Source organism: Somniosus microcephalus, chromosome 7 (assembly GCF_052327205.1).
Source record: "Somniosus microcephalus isolate GS21.2 chromosome 7, FLI_Smic_1.0, whole genome shotgun sequence".
Taxonomy (NCBI): domain Eukaryota; kingdom Metazoa; phylum Chordata; class Chondrichthyes; order Squaliformes; family Somniosidae; genus Somniosus; species Somniosus microcephalus.
Window position 1 is genome coordinate 30,438,926 of NC_140993.1, and position 24,281 is coordinate 30,463,206.

General features: G+C 41.6%; 1 protein-coding gene across 1 annotated transcript in view; it reads left to right on the forward strand.

Moving 5' to 3' along the window:
• Positions 1-24,281, forward strand: part of piezo2b (piezo-type mechanosensitive ion channel component 2b) — an 852,062-nt gene that overhangs the window by 713,480 nt on the left and 114,301 nt on the right. Inside the window, exons 28-35 of the mRNA XM_085992353.1 lie at positions 905-1,070; positions 1,598-1,687; positions 1,850-1,974; positions 7,062-7,133; positions 9,512-9,618; positions 21,761-21,860; positions 22,612-22,689; positions 23,162-23,328. Coding sequence (XP_085848479.1) covers positions 905-1,070; positions 1,598-1,687; positions 1,850-1,974; positions 7,062-7,133; positions 9,512-9,618; positions 21,761-21,860; positions 22,612-22,689; positions 23,162-23,328 — 905 coding nt within the window. The remainder of the gene's footprint in view (positions 1-904; positions 1,071-1,597; positions 1,688-1,849; positions 1,975-7,061; positions 7,134-9,511; positions 9,619-21,760; positions 21,861-22,611; positions 22,690-23,161; positions 23,329-24,281) is intronic.

Here is a 24,281-nt window from a genome sequence, read left to right on the forward strand (position 1 = left end):
CTCTGGGCGCCTCTGATCAGCCATGAGGTTTCTCAATGATGGTTTGCAGCTCCTTGCAGGCCCAGTTCCCAAGCAGCAATGATCAGAGTGAGGCTGTGCAGCATGATTGAACCTCCCCTTTAAGAACTGGAAGACGCCAGTTCTGTCTGTCTTATATTGAGAGCACCGGAACTTGTGTAGCGCTCCACTTCCCTCTTGGGGCGCTAAAACTGAATTTCGCGGTCAAGCGCCAGGTGCTAAAGTTAGCGTCCCAAAATGGTCGATACCGAATTTTCCCCCCACTCAGTTGTACCAAACCACTACAAAGAAGGATCACCGCACAGACTGCAACGGCTCACCACCACCTTCTCAAGGTCAATTAGGGATGGGCAATAAATGCTGGCCTTGTCAACAACGCCCGTATCCCATGAACAAATATTTTTTTTAATTGCTGACAGGAACTTTACCAGTTGCTTTTCGAACCCTGTCAAATTTCCTTGTTCCAGCACTTTCTGATAGTGTGTTCCACATATTTATCACCCTTATTGAAAATTGTTGCTCCAATTTCCTATTTTCTGTTGTTGTTCTCAATTTGAAATTGAAGTTGAAATTGGTATTGTGACCTGGTGCTTGTCACTATTCGATGAGTGCTGCTATATATTCATGCGTGCCGTACCTGACTTGATGTTAATAAGTGCAAAATTGGAAAGAATTTCCATTGCTGGTATTGCTATCCCTCAGCTTGGTGAAAAGGGAAAGTTTAAATATTGCCTAAATATGCAGAGCAGCCACACAAAAAGCTGGAGTGTTAACATTTTACCAAATAGCAAAGGTGCGTTGGTGAAATTTAAGATAAGTGTAAAAGATATAGTGCAATAAATAGAAAGGTGATCATTGCTGTGTTGAAATTATTTTTTTTTCCTAGCCCCCGAAGAGAGCCTTATGAAATGTCCATTGCCCAATGGTGAAGCAGGCATTATATGGGACAGTATATGCTTCTCCTTTCTATTGCTGCAGCGGAGGGTATTCATGAGTTACTATTTCTTGCACGTAGTGGCTGACATAAAATCTGCTCAAATCCTTGCGTCGAGGTAGGTTGAAAATGAATAAATCTTTATGTAAGTATCGGAGAATTCATGATGCATTATTAATTTATTGAATCATAGTCATAGAGTCATAGAGGTATACAGCACAGAAAGAGGCCCTTCGGCTCATCGTGTCCGCGCCGGCCATCAAGCCCTGTCTATTCTAATCCCATTTTCCAGCACTTGGTCTGTAGCCTTGTATGCTATGGCGTTTCAAGTGCTCATCTAAATGCTTCTTGAATGTTGTGAGGGTTCCTGCCTCTACCACCCTTTCAGGCAGCGAGTTCCAGATTCCAACCACCCTCATTAATGCAGTCACATTTTAATTAATTCCCAGTCATGTTCAACCAACTGCTCAAAAACGTGCAGATTAATTGCTCTTCATTTTTAGGGGAAAAGCAACACCAGTTAATGCCAAAAAGTTTGTTGCATCAGCAAAGCTCGTTTCCTTTCACTTAAGCAAGCTTTAAGTTGAGACATCATTTGTAAAATATATATTTTACTTACTGTGTATGCTTTATGTCCTATTTTAGAGGTGCAGAACTGTTTCAAGCTACAATTGTAAAAGCTGTGAAGGCGCGGCTTGAAGAGGAAAAGAAATCAATGGATCAACTCAAGAGACAGTAGGACCACATTATATGTGACGATTTGTATGAATGTACCTTTCCCATTTCCTTATCGTGACCTCTTGTTGAGTGTGATATGATTAAGAACCTTTGCCTTGTGCACTGGTTGGCGATGGGCCGTTCGCACACACACGTGTACCCTTCTCTTACCCTAAATAGGATGGATCGCATCAAAACAAGACAACAAAAGTATAAAAAAGGCAAAGAGAGGATGCTCAGTTTGACTCAGTCAGTAGATGCGCAAGGTCCTCAGGTGAAGCAGGAAGACGACAATGATGATGAAGGTACTTCAACTATGGGAGACAATAAGATGGAGCTTGTTGCATGCAGTTGTTAATTCCATTGCTGACCAGTATCATTTATATTACATTACAGGTCACAGCAGTAGTGGAAGAGCAGCGTTGTCTTCCCCTTAATATTTAATCAATGAGTTACAGGATTTAGAGCCTCCAATGCACAGGGACTACTTATAGCAGACTTGAATTTATATGAACACAAACTTAATTTGCGTGTAAACTCCTGACATACCGTTCCGATTTACTCCCATTAAAAGGAGACACCGGGGATGGCTATGACCTTTGGGCGACCCTCTGGTGGAGCACGCCAGGCTGGTCGCCCGTACCCGCAGTGAAGAGGCAGCTGCGATTTGGAGCACCAATGGGCCGCTTACATTGGGCCAGCGAGCTGCATTAGGGACGCCTGTTTGGCACCCTGCAGCTCGCTGGCTATATACACGGTTAAGGCTGGTCCATATCGAGGGTCTGCAGCAGGTGTGCAACTGGTCTGCAGACAGATGAGGGCCTCTGAGAACAGTGTAAAACATTTCCTGCGTGAGGCCAGGAGAGGCAGGAGTGCTTCCCTCCCGGACCCCACGAGGAAAGTTGCGGCCTCACCTGCTCCGGACTCCCCACCTTCCCTCCCGCAAGACCCCCCCACCCCCCCAGAACCCCCTTCCCTGCCACTTACCTGTAAGCTGATCTTCCCCTGCCGGAGGTGGGGGGCGGGGTAAGGCGGGAAGGAAATGGACTGGGCGCTATTTAATTGAGGCCTGGGATTTAAAACAGCCTGGGCCTGAAACTTAGACCAGCATTTGCTCAACCCCACGACCACTCGGAACCAGGTTAAACTCGACCCCGTGTTGTCAGGCACGAATAGTTGGATATTTACGCTGAATCTAACCATTTATAGCCAATCTGGAAATACTGGAAGCTGACACTAAGTACCCTGAAAGGAAAGTGTTTCATTCCCCAGCATTAATGGGCCTGAAATTGCGGCGTGTATGACGGCGTACTCCCTTTGAAATGCCCCACAAGTTAGGGATTTGTGCACACTCAAAATCCGGAACTTACGGCCTGTTAACGTATGCGTTGACAGGCTATCCGCAGGGATCACGAAAAAGCAATCGCTGGTGCAGAGTTGGGCTATTTGCCCACCAAATGACCAGCGACTGCGCATGGAATCTTACGGTTGACGCAAGCAGGCTCGGGGCATGTTTACATCAGCGTAAGGGGATAGCTAAGGCTTTAATTAAAGATTTTCATATCCTAAATTATGCACATACACTGTATGAAATGTGTTTATACAAATATTCACCCGGATTAGAGTTTTAAGGGGTGTATAAAATTATTGTCAAAAAATTAAATTTTTAGTGAGGTTGGTGCAATGAAGATAATTATGAATAAAATTTCAATTCTGTACATTGTATAATTATTAGATTTGGGGACCCCCTTCGTAAATGATTGAAATGGAATTCTGCTTATTGATTGGAGGACCAGGCCCACGTGATCCCAGGTACGCTTCCGCACCGCCTGCGTCCCTGGGATCTGTGGGCCACTATGCGGACCTCCGCCTTGAGGCCTGCGACTGCACGTTTTCGCAGCCTGGCCACCAGCAGGTGCTTTCGTAATTCTTTCGCAGGTCGGAGGCGTGCTCCAGAGGTACACCTCCGTCCCCAAATTCTAGCCCAATATCTTCAGCTTTATATTCGCAAAGCTCACAAAGAAACAAAATAAATCTGCAGAATTCACTTCTACTGTGACCAAGGCCACATGCCGAAAAGTAAGTGATTTTCATGACCACCTTTCCAGATTAACTGGGGTAAATTTTTGTCTTCACAGCACGGTCCATGATCTGGTGGAGCAGATTGCCCTCCTGTTATAGAATCCACCCAGTTTTCAAGCCATTGATTTCAAATAAATATTTACCCCACTGTGTTCACAGTAATATGTTTCTTAACTGTTAGTGCACAACCATAAGCATTTCATGAAATTATGTTAAAGATACTGTTGAATATTACTTAATTTTTACATCACAAGGCACATATAGGCTAATATAGCTGATAGAAAGTAATTTAATCAAGTACTGTAGTGACATAAGCCAAAAAGGTAATAAAGTTGGTAATGATGTATGACCTGAAGGTACAAAGCTTCACTTGATATATAATAATTTTACCTGTAAAATTCCGGCAGGGGCTTACTGATAAATAAATTATTCTGTATATAGTTATAACCCGCTTACGGTAATTTTGTAGTGAGAATAATTCATATTGATAATTGATCTACAAAGTTTTTCCGTAACATGAAAAGTTTGTGATCAAAATCAACATACTTTCCAATTATGAGCCTTGTGTAAGAATGTTAGTTTCCCAATGCAGCATTATTAGAATTTTGTGCTTTTGTTTTGTTGATGCATCATTCACCCTAATTAAATAGCACTGTGTTGAGATATGTATCTACGCTTCAATTTCATCCATGCCAGATGCATAACAATTTTTTATATTTTTACCAAATTTTCAATTGCATTTCCTTATAGCAAAATGAGTATCACGCTTGAGAATTTTTAAAACAAATACTTTTTTTTCTGTTTTGAACCTTAATTTCAGCCTGGGTAACAGGCCACTATATTTGTCCTAGGCACTTGGAGTAAGGAAGGAAAAAAAACCCAACTGGCTTGGGTTCCCACTCCTAGGGGATCATTTTAACCTTACTCTCCAGTGGAGAGTAAAATCAAGCGTTGCGCCCGATCCCGTCAGTTTCCCGATGGGCGGGCTCGGTTAAAATTGTCCCCCCTGAATCACCAACCTTTGCTAAAAGTGTGTTTGTGTCTGGATGTCAGATGAGAACAGGGTTGGACTCATGTGTTGGTGTGGTAGCTCCAATATTGCATAGCCTGCTGCCCTCCCCCTAACCATTCTCACACAGGCTCACACGTGAAGAATGGTCACTTGGGCGAGGTGGGCAGTAAGACATCTTTTTGAAACCATTTCCCAGTGTGAGAACTGGGGCAGGAGAAAAAAATATAGGCAAATAAACTGGAGTGCAACAATTCTCATTTTCTGACCCATGCAGACAAGCAACAAGCCTAATGTCGGTATGCATCCAGTTAAAAACTTTTCTTTACTTCATTGTAGAAATTCTTTTTTTAATTATTTGTTTTTCTGTTTTTATTAAGTTGCTCTTGTCAGTACATGCTGTATTAGTAGCAAAAAGCCTGGAAAATACTGCTGGCACCATCAGTGGACAAATGTTTAACACCTTTGTATGACATTTCCCTGTCCACTAATTCAACGCAGGCATTAACCTTTTTATTTTAAAGGGGTGATGTCTCCGCTAAAATAGTGGGTAGAGGAATGTCATGCGAATTGCCAACAGTAATTACTAAGCTAATGTTAGCACAACTAATATTTTAGTAAAATGCTCGGATTCACATTTGCCTGGAGGTGAAATTAGTTGAACCAGTGCCAAATTGTTGAATCAGCGATGGTGAATTCAGTGACATATTTTTGTTTACCCTTCAAGTTTCTGTTAGCAAGAAAAAAAAGGAGGAAGCTGTCTTTTATCAAAAGGTTTTAAAAAAACAGGATTGGTAAAATAGATAATTTTGGGATATGAGCTGCATAGTAACAACATAATAAGTATGCACTGTGATATGATAGAGAATTTTTCCTATTTGATGGAAAAAGTGTTGCAACACTTTTGAAAAGTTGTAAATTATAATAAGTATTTAATGTTTAAAACTATTGGTGCAGAGAACTCGTGTTTCTAGCTATGATTATCTTTCAGACAGAAAGTACACAGTACCCAAGTCAAACCAGAGGTCAGTGGACATGAGTGTATCAGAAGGATCATTAAAGTGTGTGTTAGTTTAATTTACTTTATGACACGAAACACAGATGCATTTCTTTGTTAACAGATCATAGGATCATAGAATGATACAGCACAGAAGGAGGCCATTCGGCCGATAGTATCTGTGATAAAGGAGATGGAGGAGCTGGTCCCTGTCATTGTATTTTCTGGCTATGTGACTCTGTTCATTAGTTTAATAGGAAAGGAAAAGTCAGTTTGGAATCCAACGATGCATTGTGTTGGTGCACTAGTTCCCTTGATCTCAGCTGAACTGTTATGGGGGAGAGGAACAAGTCATTAATCATTATTCTTGGGCAACTCCTAGCAGCAAGATCAGTGGGCATTACTGATGACCAACTAGTGCTTATCCTCCTTGGGAGAGTGTGGTCTCTTTTCAGTCAAGATGGCTCCTAAGATGATAGTGGTAGATTGGAACTGAATCAATCCTTTGTCGCAGTAGTTTGATATCTGAGCCAAGAAGGTCTGCATTAGTCCAGGACAACGTTGAGGATTGATCAGCTAACCGGGCGGGCTCTCTGTTTGGACTTGGAGAGGAAAATTTGTCAACGAAAGCTGGAATTCCTCCCCTTTTGTCCCAGATAACCCTGCAAACCAAAGCCGTCCAGGGGAGGGAGAAACAAGCAGCAGAAATAATGCTTTATGCTGGTAAGCTGCAAGGTTTAAGCCAGTTAAACTCCAGATATTGCTACACAGATTGGGCCTCTTGCCAACCTGTTCCTATGTTCTTTGGACTTAAGTAGAAGAGGTATGTCTCTACAGGGAGAATGTGTGCAGTCCATAACTGGCATACATAAATTCTACTTGTATGAATTTTTCAGTAGTTTGGTTGGTTAGGAAAATTTTAAGCATGCTGATGGGTTTTTGTGCATGTCAGATACCTAGAACCAAATAAAAAAAATCAGAGGGAGGTAGCCAAGTAGCCTGCTTACCAGTCAGTTTCTGAACAGGGAATGGTGATGAAAGGATGGGGAGAAACCTTAACAAACATGGGGAAATAATTCACATATTATGGGAATAATATCATGAGAGAGAATGCAATAATTAAAATAATAAGATACCTATGTATTACTGAAGCATTGGTTTTTTTTTCTTGCATAAATTTCTCGTTAACGTGTTACTCCATTTGTAATCCTCGTGAGTTGAAAACTCCACTGATATCAAACATGCCCACCTGATTATTTTGTTTTTGTTTTACATAATTAATATTTGGACCTATTTTATTTTAGGAGAACCAGAGAAAGACAAAGCCAAGGGCAAAAAAAAGCAGTGGTGGCGGCCCTGGGTTGACCATGCTTCTAGTAGGTTTGCCTCAATCATCTGTTAGTTGTGTGTGCTAATCAAGTACCCAATTTCCTTGAATAGACAATTGCATTTTTAAAATTTGACTGAAAAAAAATTTTAACAAATAAAAAATGTTTTTTTTAAATTGCCTCTCCTTGTTTGAATCAAAGCATGAATTTATTTTAGCACCACTGTTGTTATTTCGATGGGCTTTATGGGTCAGCTTAACCAAGGATGGATATGTGCCAATTTGTTGTGCATATGGATCGTTCTGCATTAACTCACCATAATAGTAAGGATCCATGTTGAATACATAATGGATTGTGAAACTATAGTATGTTAAATTTAATCATCTAACTATTATGCATTGTACTGTGCTTCAAGTAACTGAGTACAGTCTACTCCTGTTAATTCAAAGTCATTTTCTGCCTGACAAATTTTAAATTATCCAGTAGGTGGAATTAAGCAATTTGAAAAATACAGCACAACAGGGGTTACTGTAGGATTTCAATTCTAAGTAACCGATCATTTGCATTAAGGAACTTCAAGTTAAGAGGAGTAGACTACATGCATTAATGATTAGATGATAGTCAATGTGTGAGCTACCTGTGTGCAATTCATTTATCTATTGTGGACACAACATGGAAACTGAAAATCAATGGCTGATTATGAAGAATGCAGCATTTTAGTTGTATTGACATTGTTTCCTGATCTGTAAAGCCACCTGTGTTAATTAGTATTGTTTTCAACATGTTAATGTACACAGGAAACGCAACAATGCTGTTCTGCCAGACATGCAAGAAATCATTACTTGCAGCTGTTTGACTCCATCAAACAGCCTGTTTCTCCTTTATTTATATTTTTGGGTTGGCCTTTACCTTTATGACTCTGTTACTAAATGAGGCATGAAAGTAATGAAAGTCTTGATCTATTCAAGGGAATGAGGTATCTGTTCAATGTGTGACACCAAACCAATTTGGTTATTTCGGAGGCTAAGGTCAGTTCTGGGGTGCTGTGAGTTTTCATAAAGAGTGTGGATCAGTCAGGACTTTTTTGTGACTGCTTGATTTTCACAAGGAATTGTCATTAATTTTGACAACTTTTTTTTCTGTCTATTTAAAAAAATTGATTCCATTTAACATCTTTAACAGGAATTGGCTTGGGGAGGTTACTCAGCTTCTTATCAGAAGAGTTAATTTCAGTCATTATGGGCATCAGGTGTGGTAAAACCACAAACCGTTCTTTATAAATGTGTTAACAATATTCTTGCACCTTGTGCACAAGAGAGAAAATCTTCTCCCTCCGTTATTTCAACTGTGTCTGCAATTCCAGCTCCCTCATACTATCAGCCTCAGTAACCCTTCCAATTAAGCACTTACTATTTAAACAAAAAATGAAAACAAAGTGAAAAACGTAAATAGATAGAAAAACATATGAAGTTAATGACAATTTATTTTAATTATGTGATTTTGTTTTACAAGGGGGCATTGAATTGGTTACTAGTAAGGTACTATAAACTATATAAATTTCAAAAGGGTATTTGTAATACAGTGCACTTGTAATTAATGCATAACTTTGACAAAAAGTTGTTAACTCTATTGTTTATAATGATTCTATAAAGTTAACATGCAGTGTGCGAATCGTCTTTTTATTATTTGGTATATATCCAGGTTTGCTTTGTTTATATGGTTACACCCAGTCAAATGTAAATCTGAAAAATTTAAAACTTACAAAAGAAGCTTGTTACGTATTGTGTTATGCTGAAATGCTGCGTCATTTTATGTTGGACAGATTTTATCTTATTTGAGTTCCATTGAAATGCATGTTTCTGCATGGATTATTTAGAACTGAAATTCAGAAATATAAAACTAAAAATTATATTTCTAGCAATTAATCCATATAATCTACTTTAGACAAAACTTCAATTGAGCTTCAGCCTCACCTTCTTACTTTCTTATTCACAGTACTCGCACAGAAATATTGCCAATCTTTGCAATATTTATTCTCTGTTTCTCCATCTTTATTCACATTTTTCAACTATAGCCATCCTTTTTGATGTTCTGCATTCTTCTACTAATTCCTCGTTAAACTCTGTTATCCTGGCTACCTCCTCTTCTTGATTTTCTTGTGCATTCCCTTGAGTTGGATGTTGACATACAGGTAACCATTTGGGTAGTTTAGTGCTGTACATTCTTTACACTCTGCTCTCTACTACATTATTGTCATGGCTTAATCTAGAATTTAGCACCTGTTTTATTAATGCAAGCTAGTTAAAATGGAATCGAGATTGAAAGAAAGAATTTTTTTTTAAGTAACCGAAGATACATTCAGAAGTCCATCAAATTACATTGCTTCACCTTTCATTGTGCCATTAATGTTATCTTCTCCTGCTTAGTGGTTCGAAGCGGAGACTACTATCTCTTTGAGACAGACAGTGAGGAGGAGAATGAAGAAGAAGAAGTCGAGGAAGATGAAGAACAACCTAAAAAATCAGGTTTCCAGGTAATGTTCTGGAATTCTGTTATAGTTTATCCAGTAATATAACTTGTAAAACAAAAACTGAAAAACACTCGACACCCTATGTCAGACTAAGTGCACACAGCTAACAAAAGCTAAGATATTCCTCTGGTCATGGAAATAAATGCTGTTATCGCATAGGTCAATCAGCATCTGAAATCTAGGTTAACGTTTTGGAAAAGACTCTTCATCAGTTCTAACAGGAGTATGAAGAGTCACACCTAAAACATTGACCTAACTTTTGTCTTTCAAATGCTGACCGACCAGCTGTTTATTTCCAGGAATTTTGGGGGGATTTTTATATTTCCAGTATTCGTGTTTTTTTTTGTCTTTATCACTTCTTTGTATAGCAGGACCATGAAATCGACATCTACGTTCACTTGTCCAGAGTACAGGACATTTTGGTAATAGATCTCATCTGGTGAGAGGAAAGATAGCCATGATGTAAGAAAATGCTTCATAAGCAGGATAGAAGGATATGTGTTTTCCTGCATGGGACAGGGAGGTAATGTGATTCCAATAGCTCAGACCAGACAAAATTATTGCCATGGCAGTGTTGTTCACTGAAGGCAGCCATATACAACTGCAGAGATATTCATTGTAATTTTAATACATTTTTGAAAGGTTGTGCTATTCACATAAAACCTTCTGATGGCAGAGTTGGGTGGAGGTGGAGGGCAGTCGATGTCCAGATAGCCCATCCAGGGCTGCGATTTCCCCTACCTCGGCGGGTTCAGGGTGGGCGACGTCGGTGTCAGGTCCTGACCCCACTGCTGGCTCCTGCCCGTTCTGTAGAATGATTTTATGTTGATTGGGCTTGTTAAGCCCGCCCAGTGCATTTACTGGCCAGTTGAAGGAAGCGGATCTGATGACGTCATTTGATGACGCTTCATCAGCCGGTTTCCTTAAAGGGACCGTGTGCAAATTGATTTTGACATTTGTGCTGTCAGTGTTCTACAGCATTGAGGTGCTGCAAACACTGACAATCGCTGCACAGAGGTGCACGGCTGCACCCAGACTCTCCCATGGCTCCCTCCATATGCTTATGGAGGGAGTCACAGCACGCAGGGAGGTTCTCTTCCCTTCCAATGGGCGGAAGAGACCTCCCCAGGAGACCAACGCAGCCTGGTTGCACATTGCACAGGAGGACACAAGCAGCGATGTCGTCAGGAGGACCAGGCTGCAGTGGCACAAACCTTTCAATGATCTCAGTAGATCACGAAATTTTACTGCAAAGCCACACTCAGCCTCATCCTGCTGTGCCACTCATCACATCCCCATCACTCTGCCTTCCCTACCCTACTCCTGCACATCCTTACTCACACCAACTTACTTTGCACCTCCACCCATCCCTCTCTATCTACGTTATCACTTCCCCATCTCACTAGCCACCCCTCACACTCACCCTCATCCTAGTCCAATTATATTAACTAACAACACACAAGGGTAGGCACTTGTGTGTTTTAGCCAATGTTCATGTAAAGTTTCTGTTAATGTGGTGTCAAACATTGAAACCTTTATTTTGAACACTTTGCGTTCTTGGACAGATCTGTGTGCACCTTTAGAAGTGGCTTAGTGAGTTGCAGTGAATGGTGAGACATAACGGTACCCCCCGCAATGCTGATGAGTGTGAAAGGAATGGCTTGGGCACTGTAGGGATGCTTTATAGTGTTGGTGTGGGGTGGTGCCAACCTGGCGCATCATGTGGCAGCCAGGGTGTACAGCATCAAGTGAAGTAAATCTGGCCATGGTGAGGCCATTCCTGGCCTCCCAGGCAGCAATGTGGTCGGGTGCTGATGCCCTCTGTCCTGTGCAGCATCAGTTGATTGTGGAGAAGATTGGTGTTGTTGGTGCTGCTGGTGTTGGGGCTGATCGTGGTGGGATTCTGAGGACCAAGGTGAGATAGTTTCAAGGACACTAATGCTGATGGAATAGATGGCAGGTGAAGTAGAGATGACAGAAGTGATCTGTCAGTGGTGAGAGAGGTTGTTCCAATGAGGTGACACTTGCAACCTGCATAAAGCTCAATCTGTCTTCCAAATGCAGTAAGCAACAGCTTCTGAGCTTTGAAAGTGAACAGCTCTAAGATGGGAGCTTTTATAGCACATTTACAGCTGTCAAGTAAAGAGATGATTCCATGGTCATACAACTCCCTCTTTACATGACGTGATTCCCCGAGCAGCGTGAACCCTATGGGCAACCTCATAAAATGGTAAGGTTGAGCTCAAAATACTTTTTAATGCTCTGTTAACAAGGTCGTAATGACCTGAATTGCCTCCCCCGCCGCTACGTGTCGGGTCTGTTCAGCGCTGACAGACCCGACATCTGGGAAAGTCGCGTGGCGGCGGGTTGACAGTGGGGTCCCAACCCGCTATCAAAAAAAAATGTTCCCACCCGACCCACCACCGAACACGCCCACTGACCCCCCCCCCCCCCGAAAATTCCCCTCCAGGAGTCAACAATACGAAAAGGGAAGCGAGAAAATTGGCAAACCCTCCATGTAAAATGTTTTCAAAGCATCAGTATTTATCACAATGGATAGTTGGTGATGCTCTGTCTGCTGTTGAGCTGTGCCATATGGACCAAGAAATCTTCAGCGTAATCTCAGCCAGGACAGTCACTGGCCTCAGGAGCCCTGAGCTAAAGTAGGGAAAAAATAGCTCCTGACTATGAACCAGTGACTCTCATTGAAAGTGAGTGTCAGTATTGCTGAGAGCAGAGTCATGATTGGTTGTGATAGGCCACGGTTGAATTGCCCTACGGCACTCACTACTTCAGTTCACATGTGAAATATGACCATTTGGTCAAGGTACTTGGCATCTGCTGGCATCCATGGAACTCTATCTCGTGTAAGTCATGGCTTCCACGAGCAGAAAGTAAAAAAAGGTAAGGAGAAATAGCTACTAGAAAATATATTTTAAAGATGATGGCAATTTATTTTTTGATAACTCCAATTAGCTGCTTTTGCTCCTGAAAAAGAGGGATGAATTTCCTTGGGGCTTTGCCCCCTGCATCACTGTAACTTCGGAGGAAGTTCAATGAAAATCCCTTTTGCGCGTGGAAATTGGGTTTGCACCACAATTCTGCCGAAGCTTAGGCTGCAGAACGGCGGGAAGCCCCAAGGAAATTCCTGGTGAAGAACTTCTAATTTGCAGAACGCAAGTCTCTGAAGACGCACCATGCAGCTTTTTAAAGGTTGTAAGAGAACTGTGTATTCATCCCGGTTCTTGTGATGAATTGTCCACCAATGTGAACCTCCGGCTGTGAGTACGGCCAAGTGGGGTTGTGGGCTCCTTCACAACTTCCCCGCTAATGTCATTCTCTGGATTGACTGGGAGAAGTGCACTAACTGAAAATGGTTATTGATGATCCAACCACTCGACTGCCAGCTAGCTTTCAAATATAGCACAGTTATTTGCTAACCATTTTCAAATCTCTATGTATTTAACTAAAATTGCATGCATTTAAACTAAAATTGTATGTGGCGTTTATGCATATATCGGTTAGAAGGTCTGTATCAATGTACAAATGCATATTCCGTTCTTTTCCATCCTTGAATTAGAAATGCTGTTTGCTTGTGATAACTGTTTGCCTTTTTATTGCACCCAATTGAGCAGATAGACTGGGATGTAAGAATGTCTTCTTCCTGCATCAAAGCATGAGAAATAAAGTTTCAAGTCAAACTCTATTTTCATGATCGTAAAGTATATGAAGAAGAACCTTAATATTTGCTTACATCAAGTTTGCGGCAATGCTTTCAGATTGGCTTGTACAACTGAAATAATATGACATAAATCGCTGCAGATATGCTACAGATATAAAGCAGGATTTTGTCAAGTATCTGCAACATGCACTAAGTTATATTGCTGTATATTTTTTACTTATTAATTTTTATTTCTTCTTGTCGCTTCTTAATGCATAAAATATTGTGCCACATTCTGGTAACTTATTTTGTTTCTATTTGCCGATGTCCAAGGTTAACTGAATGGAACTTTTATACAATTCATTGAGATCTCTGCGACGATGATGAATTGATGCCTTGTGTTGAACGTTTTTATAATGTAGAAACTGATTATAGCTGATGACCTGAAGGCTGCAGTTTTTGTCTGAGATTAATCACCAAAGTATTGACCTTAATGTTATTTTCTTAAGATTTATTTTCCGATTTTCATTATTTATTAAGGTTCTGCATTCACGGATGTAGTCATTGCCAACACATTTGTGAGACAGAAAAAAATTACAGGAAATTTCAAGAATTTTTGTAAAAAGAGGGACACAAGTTATCGAAATAGAATTTGAAACTTAAACCATTGCGTTTGGTGTTTAAATCTTTATCACTGATTACACGACACCACTTAATAGATCTGATTCACCTTTTTAAGTTAATCTGACGTGCGATATGCCATTTATATTTCAGAAAGTAACATAGCTTTTATTTTTACTAATTTTTACTAACGTTCTATAACCCTATTCATTTAAAATGTCCAGCAATCATCTTAAGACACCACATTACCCCAATCTTCACGGTGGCATAGTGGTTAGCACTGTTGCCTCACAGTGCCAGGGACCCGGGTTCAAATCTGGCCTCGGGCGACTGTCTGTGTGGAGTTTGCACATTCTCCCTGTGTCTGCGTGGGTTTCCTCCGGGTGCTCCGGTTTCCTCCCACAGTCCAAAGATGTGCGGGTTAGGTTGATTTGGGTTGATTTGGCTATGATAAATTGACCCTTAGTGTTAGGGGATTAAATACGTGGGGTTACGGGGATAGGGTGGGATATGTGTCGGTGCAGGCTCGATGGGCCGAACTGGCCTCGATCTGCACTGTGGGGATTCTGTGATTCTGTGATATGCTCAAATACGAGGAACTCATTGTTTATGTTCAAAATTGAGACCATCCATATTGTGGCCACTGCTTCTTCTTAGTGCCTCTCCCGCCACCCCCCCCACCCCACCCCGACTCCTACAGACCCCAAGCTCCTCACCTGTCCCCCACCTAACCATGCCCTCATCCTTTTTGTCCCTTGTAATTGCTCGCCCATCTGCCCTTTTATTCCTCTGTTCCCGTATTCTGTCCGTAAAGCCCACCACCCTAGCTCCTGACCACCCAAATTCACCTCTTCAGTCTCATAACATGCCAACATAAGAACATAAGAATTAAGAGCAGGAGTAGGCCATATGGCCCCCTTGAGCCTCCTCCACCATTCAATAAGATCACGGCTGATCTTCAACCTCAACTCCACTTTCCTGCCCGATCCCCATATCCCTTGATTCCTCTAGAGTCCAAAAATCTATCGATCTCAGCCTTGAATATACTCAATGACTGAGCATCCACAGCTTTGGGGCAGAGAATTTCAAAGATTCACAATCCTTTGAGTGAAGAAATTCCTCCTCATCTGTCTTAAAAGGCCGACCCCTTATCCTGAGGCTATGTCCCCTAGTTCTAGACTCTCCAGCCAGGGGAAACAATCTCTCAGCATCTACCCTGTCAATCCCCCTCAGAATCTTACATGTTTCAGTGAGATCACCTCTCATTCTTCTAACCTCCAGAGAGTAATCCAATCCACTCAATCTCTCCTCATAGGACAGCATCAATCTGTCTCCCTTGTCTGGCATCATCTCCTGCTATTTTACACTCCTCCTTCAGAAATCTACCCTTCCATTTTGCCCAGCTACTGCCATATCTCAAAACTTGCCTTCCGCTCCAAAGTCCTGGAATGTGTGGTTACCTTTAAACTATGCTGCCAGCTCTCTCACCACTCCTTATTCAATCTGGCTTCCAGTCCAGGCACTGTTTAAAGACTATACTGGTCAAAATGCCAGACGACATCCTGTGCAACTGTGACTGTGGCTCCCTAACTCTCTCTCTCTCCTCTTCGATTTCTCTGCTGCCATCAACACAATCAACCACTCCACCCTCTTCCATAATCTCCATTGAGGTCCACCCCTGGAGCACTGCCGTTGCCTGCTATTATTGGACTCAATGCAGGCCATTGATGCCAGTGGCTACTTCTGTTCTGCTCACATAGTCAGCTCCAGTGTACCCCAGGAATCCTTCCTTGCTCGTTCCCTTTTCATTAGCTATATAATGCTACCTCTTGGTTGGTTATCCAGGGTCAGTTTTTTTTTCTTTATTCATTCTTGAGATGTGGGCATCACTGGCAAGGACGACCTGTATTGCCTATCGCAAGTTGCCCTTGTACAACTGAGTGGCTTGCTAGACCACTTCAGAGGGCAGTTAAGAGTTGTTGGGGTAAAAGAGAAGTCTTCCCTCCTCTCAAGCGGACCCCCTGAGATAAGGGGTCGACACTTGCCCTATAGCAACCACGAATTCACCAGATGGACACCTTGGATAAGTTTCACGATCTTTATTCATGCATATGCATGGGGAAAATCTCAGTCTCATCTCAGAGAGAGGATTCTTCCACCGAGTATCAAATACGTACAGCAATTATACCCTAACTTGAGGCGTGCACCCTCCTTCTACGCTCATTGCTTGGTCTACAGAATCATGCTTTGAGAATCTGTATGTCCTGTCTTATCTTAAACAAGGACAAAAGACCAGCTTATTAGTTTTACAGTTCCTGTCTTATCAGGGTCCTACACTCCTAAACAAGGATAGGAGACAAACTTAACAGCTTTCTAGCTTCCACTCATTTTAATTCTAAGAAGTTATAGTTTCTTCTAACTTTTAATTCTAAGAAGTCATTTTTGTCCTCTTACAAGAGTCAACCACGGTGGTGTGGGACTGGAGTCACATGTAGGCCAAATCGTGTATGGATGGCAGGTTCTCAGGCCCCTGGATTACTCGTCCAGTAGCATAACCATTACAGCACCGTGCCCATGTATACTGATGATACCCAGTTCTACCTCGCTGCCCCCTACATTCAGCAAAAGGTTGATGCCACACTCTCAAATTGTCTTTCTGATATCAGTATCTGGATGAACCACAACTTGCCCTCGCTAAATATGACCAAAACTGAGACCATCTTCTTTGGCTCACAACAGCATCTCTAGCCAAAAAAAACTCTGGTCTTTCCAGCAATCATCCTGGCTGCCATTTCAAGCTGTCAGGAGGCCCAGAAAGTTGGCATCCTACTCAATCCCCAAGCTCAGCTTCCTCCCCCCAAAAATGTTTTCTTCCACCTCTGTAATATTACCTGTACCACCCCACCTCTGCAATATTACCTGTACCACCCCACCTCTGCAATATTACCTGTACCACCCCACCTCTGCAATATTACCTGTACCACCCCACCTCTGCAATATTAACTGTACCACCCCACCTCTGCAATATTACCTGTACCACCCCACCTCTGCAATATTACCTGTACCACCCCACCTCTGCAATATTACCTGTACCACCCCACCTCTGCAATATTACCTGTACCACCCCACCTCTGCAATATTACCTGTACCACCCCACCTCTGCAATATTACCTGTACCACCCCACCTCTGCAATATTACCTGTACCACCCCACCTCTGCCTTTCTACTGCAGAAATTATTGTCCATGCCTTCATCACCTCAAGGCTCGCCCTCGCCCATTACCTTGTAGCTGCCTGGCCTCCATGCGTTTGCCCTCCACAAACTTCATAGCCAGTGTCCTCACTTGACACGCTGGAGCCCAAAATTCATATCTTTTTGTCTTGAAATCCCTCCGTGGCCTCATGCCACCATACCTTAATGATCTCCTCCTACCTTACCTCCTTGCCTGCACCTTCCATTCCCCTATTATTGGACTTCCCTCACCCCTCACTCTGTCCACTGCACCATTGGGGGTCATTATTCAGCCACCAGAGCCCCGATTTTAACCAATGTTCTTGTTAAATTTTTGGGGGGACATAAAATGTAAACTGGGTTTCTTGGGTGGAAAATGAGCATTTGGGGGAGGACCGATTTCCAGGCACCATCTTATGCACCCCATCACCCCTGGAAGAGTGCCAGCTGAAAAATTGGTCTGACTAAATGTACATGGGAATAGGAGTTGGCCACTCAGCCCCTCCAGCCTGTTCTGCCAGTCAGATCATGACTGATCTGTAGCACAACTCCATTTACCTGCCTTTGCGCCTTACCCCTTGATACGCCCACCTAACAAAAATCTATGGATCTCATTTGTGAAAGCTTCAATTGACCCAGAATCCACAGCCTTTCGAAGGAAGAGAGTTCCAGATTTCCACTACCTTTTGTGTGAGAAAATGCTTCCCGATTGCACATCTAAGTGGCCTAGATCTAACTTTTATATTATGCCCTCTTGTTTTGGATTCCCTCACCAGTTGAATATTGTATCTACCCATTCAAAATATGGGCGTTTTTCGCTTTGAAAAGCCGGCAAGCCGGCTGCGATGGACGGTCCAGAGAGCTGCGCAGCTTAAAGAAAACATTGATTTTAAGCTAACCCGCCCGGCGGGAATGGGGTGGGTTTGAGTCGGGCGCCCGTTTTACACTCCGTCCAATTTTACCCAACATTGAAGTCAATGGAGAGCAAAATCGGGCGAGCTGTAAAACGGTCATCCGTCCCAAACCCGCCTTGTCCCCAGTGGGCACGTTAGGTTGGGAATCAGGTCCACATGCTCTCTGAAAGTAGCGCTAGTTCTCTGCCTCGCCAGCTCTCTGCCTGCTAACAAAAACTTGGTCAAAACCCTCCTTTACAAACATGCCTTCGGTTCCCCCATCCTAGCTTCTCCATTCGCCTCCCTTTTTCCCATTGTCAGTGTCCAATGTATTAATTTCCTTCTTATAAAGTTGTCTCAGATGTGAGGAGCGCTACATGAATGCAAATTTTTGTTTTAAGTTACAGTTAATTTAGAAAATCAAATTCGCTTTAGGAGGTTTTTTTTGTTGAAAACCAAATTGGATTTAGACATTTCTTGTAGGTTATGTAAACTTCAAAAATAAATAACCTCCGGATGAATGTAAAACCTTAAAACACTGACTTGAATTCTATCTCAAAAAAACTTAACTAAGTATTAGGGGCCTCCTTTCTACTAACAATTGCCTTGCTTTGTCCTTCTCTATAGAGAGCACTACGGAAATTTGCTTCAGCCATAATAGCCTTGCCAAAGTCTATCCTAAAACTGCCAAAAACCATACTTCAGTTGATAGTCAGAGCTGTCAAGGTATTTCTCAGATGTTTCATGAGTGTGTACAATGATTGAGCCTCATTCTGTAGTATGCCAACACATTCAATACAGTCAATCCCCACCAGTTGACAACTCTTTGATAAATTTGGTCGAATTGTATTTTGAACGAACATTTTATTTTTTCTGAAATGATTGCAGCGCAGTTTAAAAAACTACTGTAAAGGTGAAGTTTTGGGTGTGAAAGCATAATAAGTAGAATTGCCATATAATATCTATTCTCCTCAACGAAAGTGCCTGAAAACTGCCAAAATGTGGTTGCTTCCATCGCCTGAGATTGCCAATTAGTGGGGGTGTACTGTACTTCCCTCATATATCAGAACCATTCTGCCTTATTGTAACTGGCTTTTACCTGCATGATTTAGTTGTCCTTCATTAGGATTGTTCCAAAATATGGCATTAGAGAGCTGGACAGTTGAAACAATTGGGAAAAGTGAAAGCATTTAACAGCAAATTCAAAATAAAACAATATTGATCTGAAGAATTTTACTTTCTGAAATTTTCACTTATTCAGTTTTACGGGTGTATGTCAAGACTTTTTTTTGCACAAGCTAGACATGAAACTCAATTCAATGATGCGACGCTTATTGTGATTTTAACAGCCTATTATTAAAGTCATGTTAAAGACATTCAGTGCTATAAAATGCCCCTTTGTTCTCAAAAAGTGTGCATTGTGTTGCCACGAACAGAGACCCTTTTCGTGTAAATACTTAAATATTTATGGGATGTAAATACACAAATCAGAATCTTGTTGTTTGGACAGTTGGCACTAACATTAATACTCAGATTTTAAAAAGGAAATGGAAATATTAGATTCAAACCGAATTTCATGTAATATCTTTCAAGATAGAAGTTGATAATAATAGCAGGATACCAGTTGATTTTGTGCATTTTTGTGTTTGTGCTTCTGCGCACCAGTTCAACTAGGAGAGCAGGAAGACACTTTTTGGCTTCTGTACAGCATAATATGCATGCCTTGTATTGATGCTTGCTTCAAACCAGCACTGCCTTTTTTGTGCTTCTGTTGTGCTTGCTTTGCATGCGTGTGTTATGTCCACTACTGGTAACATCTGTTGTGGGGAGCAAAACGACAGCAAAAAAAGGAAATGTTATGCTGCTGAACAGATATGATTTTCATGAGCCACTGAAAATCATCACCGAGACAGAAGCTTACAACTAATTGCAACTAAATTAATGCTGCTGATGAATTATTAACCACTAACTATGCTTTTTGATAACCTAACAACTCCTAAAAAGTTGCAAACAAGTTTTGTAGTTTTTTTTTCCCCCTCCCTCCCATCATTCGATATTACTGTTCTATTTACATTTGTGTAGTGCTGTACTTTGGTATTTCAAAAATAAAAACCTGGCCAAATAAAAAAAGTACGAAATTGTATTACTGCCATTTGTGAAGCAACCTTTCTACACATTGTGGTTGAGATAGGCCTTTACAGACTGTCTCATCCACCATGGCAGCAACCAGTGAACATGTTGATGGTGAACCTCTGATTAGCTGCAAAGCTGTGCCAGAACTTTATAAAACATATGAAGAATGTTAGTGAACGCAATGCTTTTCATTTGAACAACAGGTGTGGGGGTTGAGTACTCTCAGACCCGATCTAGCATGATTAAGAATGGGTTGGAGTTCCCTCTACCCTGCTCCGATACTGTGCCTAAGCCCCGACCTCAGAAGAGCACCCCTACTGTACCAGTTTGACATTTTTCATGCAATCCAGTCGGTGGATTCTCGGAGCGAAGTTGCCAAAATGATGCCAGTTTTATGCTGTGGAATCCTGCCCACTAGGATTTAGATTGCACCTGCCCTATCTCATTTCGTATGCAACCATTGTGACCAGCTGAAAAGTAGGATTTTTACGCATCAGTTTGTCTGAAGATTTTGCGGTCAGCGGCCAAGTGACGGCGCTCGCCGCTGACCTCGGAGAAAGTGGCCCACAAAGATCTAATGATCTCTGTGGCATGGATTTCACCTTTCCCGACATTAATTTCATTCTGGCATCACCTAGAGAGGATCTCCAGCATTCAGCAACAGTGATGTCATCAAGCAGGCTAAGCAGCCAATCACATTGAAGAATTCTCACAGACAGCAAACCCGGAAGTAAAAAGCACTGATTATCCTTTACTTTTTAACCATTTTATAGAGAGCCAAATAAAGATTGGGACATACACATGGGATTAAGGTAGAAGCTGAAATATCATAAACAAACTTTTTAAAAATATATAATTTTTATTATTTAAAAAATCTAGAAATGTTTATCATAATGGAGAAAGTAGACATTTCACAAATATAAAATTAGTTTTTCAGGGCCAGAGAGGCTGTTCAGCAGTTACACCTCATTCAACAAGGCTAAAAGTTTTTAAGGGTTTTTACAGCATGAATAGTGCGTAAAAAGTGGAAGTTCACGTCAATTCAGTGATTTCCATCTGCGAGGACTGCAACATCTGTGGAGCCGCAGGATATCACTGACAGCAACTTCTGGATTTCCACGTTTAACTGCGCATGTGCAGACTCCAGAAGTTGCTGTCAGTTTCACAGAGTAATGACGGCGCGGGCTGACTGTTTCGCCATCATTAAAACCGCAAATTACGGGCCATTGTGTGTGTTACATCTTCTCTTAGACAAATCCTTATGATATGGGTCCAGCATTAGAAATATGATGTTGGATTTTGATCATGATTATTAAATCAATGCTTTTACGAGTCTGTTTTTTGTGTACCAATACAGCACTATAGGAAATTGTGATTGATAATCAAAATATGTAGCAAAGTCCAGTCTGAAACCTGACTATTCCAGCTAAGCTGCTGTATATTCCATCTGTCTTTTGAACCCACTGTTGTACCAGTATTTTCATTCCACTTGTGCTGTGGTGAGTCTCTGGATATCGCTTTCCTTACTCTGTTTGTATAGTTATGCACTGAACTTGGGGTTACCTTAAATAGCGGTTAAGAAGTTATGTAAACTCTTTCTTTACAGTTCATTTACCAGACCTGGATGAAAGATTCAAAATCGGTATTAAAAGAAAAGGAGAAAAATAAGCGGAAAGAATCGGAACACGGTAAAAAAGAATCGGAAGGTAACTTTTGGTGCAGTCATTTTGTATTCCACGGGAGACACACCCAGCAGCACTGTAAAAGTAACATTGGTAACCCTGCTAATTATGAGTTGTTATAAGTTTTGAGTTAAAATGGAGGTGCTGGATTTGCCTCCCTGTTCCCGCTCCACTGCCATTTGTTCCAGGGGCCTTCCAGTGTCATTATTTGTACCTTTCCCTTCTTGGTGGCCAGTGGTGAAATCAGATACCTCATTCCAATTATTCTGGTGGGGGAGAGGGAGGGAGTGAAACCTCATCATAGTGTTGTATTCTATATGTTAAACAGAAAAACAGTTGTGCATTTCCATTAGTGAAATCTGTGGAGATTGGTGGGGGGGGGGGTTTGTAGAGAAATACACTAGTAATCTGGGAAGGAGATGGTGCTGCATTTCTAAAAAAATTGTCCATTTTGTTTGCAGTCGTATTTCCATTTCTTTTTCATGTTTCCTTTTTAAATGATATCAAAACCTCTTTCACTAAATGTTTTGGATGAGAATGGAGTGATGGATGTGAGAGTATTCTTCACTTATTTAGTTGTTAGTTTTTGTTTCTTCAGAGAATGGGCAACCATTTTCTTCTCTCTGTTCAGATATCTGTAGTGCCTATTATTAAAACATCATGAGATCATTTAGGTAGCTGTTTGAAACAGTAGAAAAATGGAGCAAATGCATGGATCACACTACTGGAATAATGTTGAGTTTGTTGACATGTCACTCCACTATCTTTTGGTTAGGCCATATTGCGATCGAATGTGAAGAGACAGAAGAACTACCAACACCAGACGAAGTGAATAAACACTCTAATGCACCAGGTATGACAGACCCTTCCATCAGAAGATAGACAGCATCTTAATTTATGCAAATTCCATCAGGCAGAGGAATTATGTCAGTTCGCAATCGTAGGGTAAAGTTTACCAATTAACAGAAATGGCACCGAGCTTCCCACAACGAAAATGCCTCTTGGGAATTCCATCTACAAAGGAACAGGAGAAGGCCATTCAGCCCTTCGAGCCATTCATTTAGATTGTGGCTGATCTGCATCTTAACTCCATCTACCTGCCTTGGTTCAGTAACTTTTAATACCCTTGCCTAACAAAACTCTATCAATCTCAGTTTTGAAATTTTCAATTGGCCTAGCCTCTATTAATTTCAAGGGATAGAAAATATTGAGGGCCTACCTCCTTGTCTGAATTCCCAGTACGCACTCCGTGCTGGAAGGGCCAAATTCACTCCTATGTTTCTTCACTGTCTATTTCTAATAATCCTTTTCTCTCTGTTTCCCAGATAATGTTATCAAGCGGGTGTTTAATCTTCTGAAGTTCACGTGGGTTCTCTTCTTGGCTCTGTTGGATAGTTTTACAAAATGGCTAAATTCAATCTCAAAGGAATGCATTGATATATCCACTGTGCTGAGGACAGAGAGATGTATGCTTACAAGAGAAGTGAAGAAGGTATGGAATATTAACCTCAATTTTCTTAGAATCCTGTTTATAGATTGAAAAGATTTAATTAGGAAAACCAATGCTGTTTTAAAAATGGTGCGGCCTGTTACCCTGCTTATACAGTATATGATTGACATCCTGGACCTTTGATGATATAGGAGCGATTTTCAACTAGCGGCCAAAACAGGCACAAAGTCAACAGAGCAGCCACTCTGCCTGTACATTCATGCCAGCTTGAGGCCTGAGTCTGAGCCGGCCAGCTGGCAGGGAGGCAATATGAGGGGGGGCGGAGGGAGATGGGGGAGAGCCTCAAACGGGACAGCAACAGGCCAGAGTTATTTAAGGCTCAGGACTACAGGTTAGGCCGCTCAGTGCCTTGTACTATTACATTGAAAAACATTAGATCACAAGGCGAAGAAGGCCTTTCAGCCCATTTGATCTCATTCTTCCAGAATAACAACATTACCGCCTTTTCATCACAAGCTGTTCCAGTCGAATTATTTCTTAAATGAGACCAGTATCCTCAACCAGCCTTCCTGGCAACCCATCTCAAGCCCTTGATCATCCTTTGTGACTATCCTCAGATAATATTGGCCCTGAATTTGCGGTTGGTACTCTGAGTACGCCGTTATACCGCCTTAAGGGCATGCGCTAAACCCCGAACTTGTGATCTGTCAAGTTCCGAATAGATAGATGATCCGCTGCAACTTTCAAATCCTCATTGCGGGTGAAAGGTTGGGCTAATTGCCCAACAATAGCGCATCAATTACCCTGGAAAATTTTACGGCTGGTGCAAACAGGGACAGGAGCCTGTTTGCACAGCGTAAGGGATGGGGGATTGCAATTTCAGGGCCATAATAATTAAAAACGAACACGTAAAAGAACCAGCTGTAAAGATTCAGTTTGAGGGATGAGATCGTTTTAATTTCTTTTAATCTTGCAGAGTCAATCTTCTCATTTCA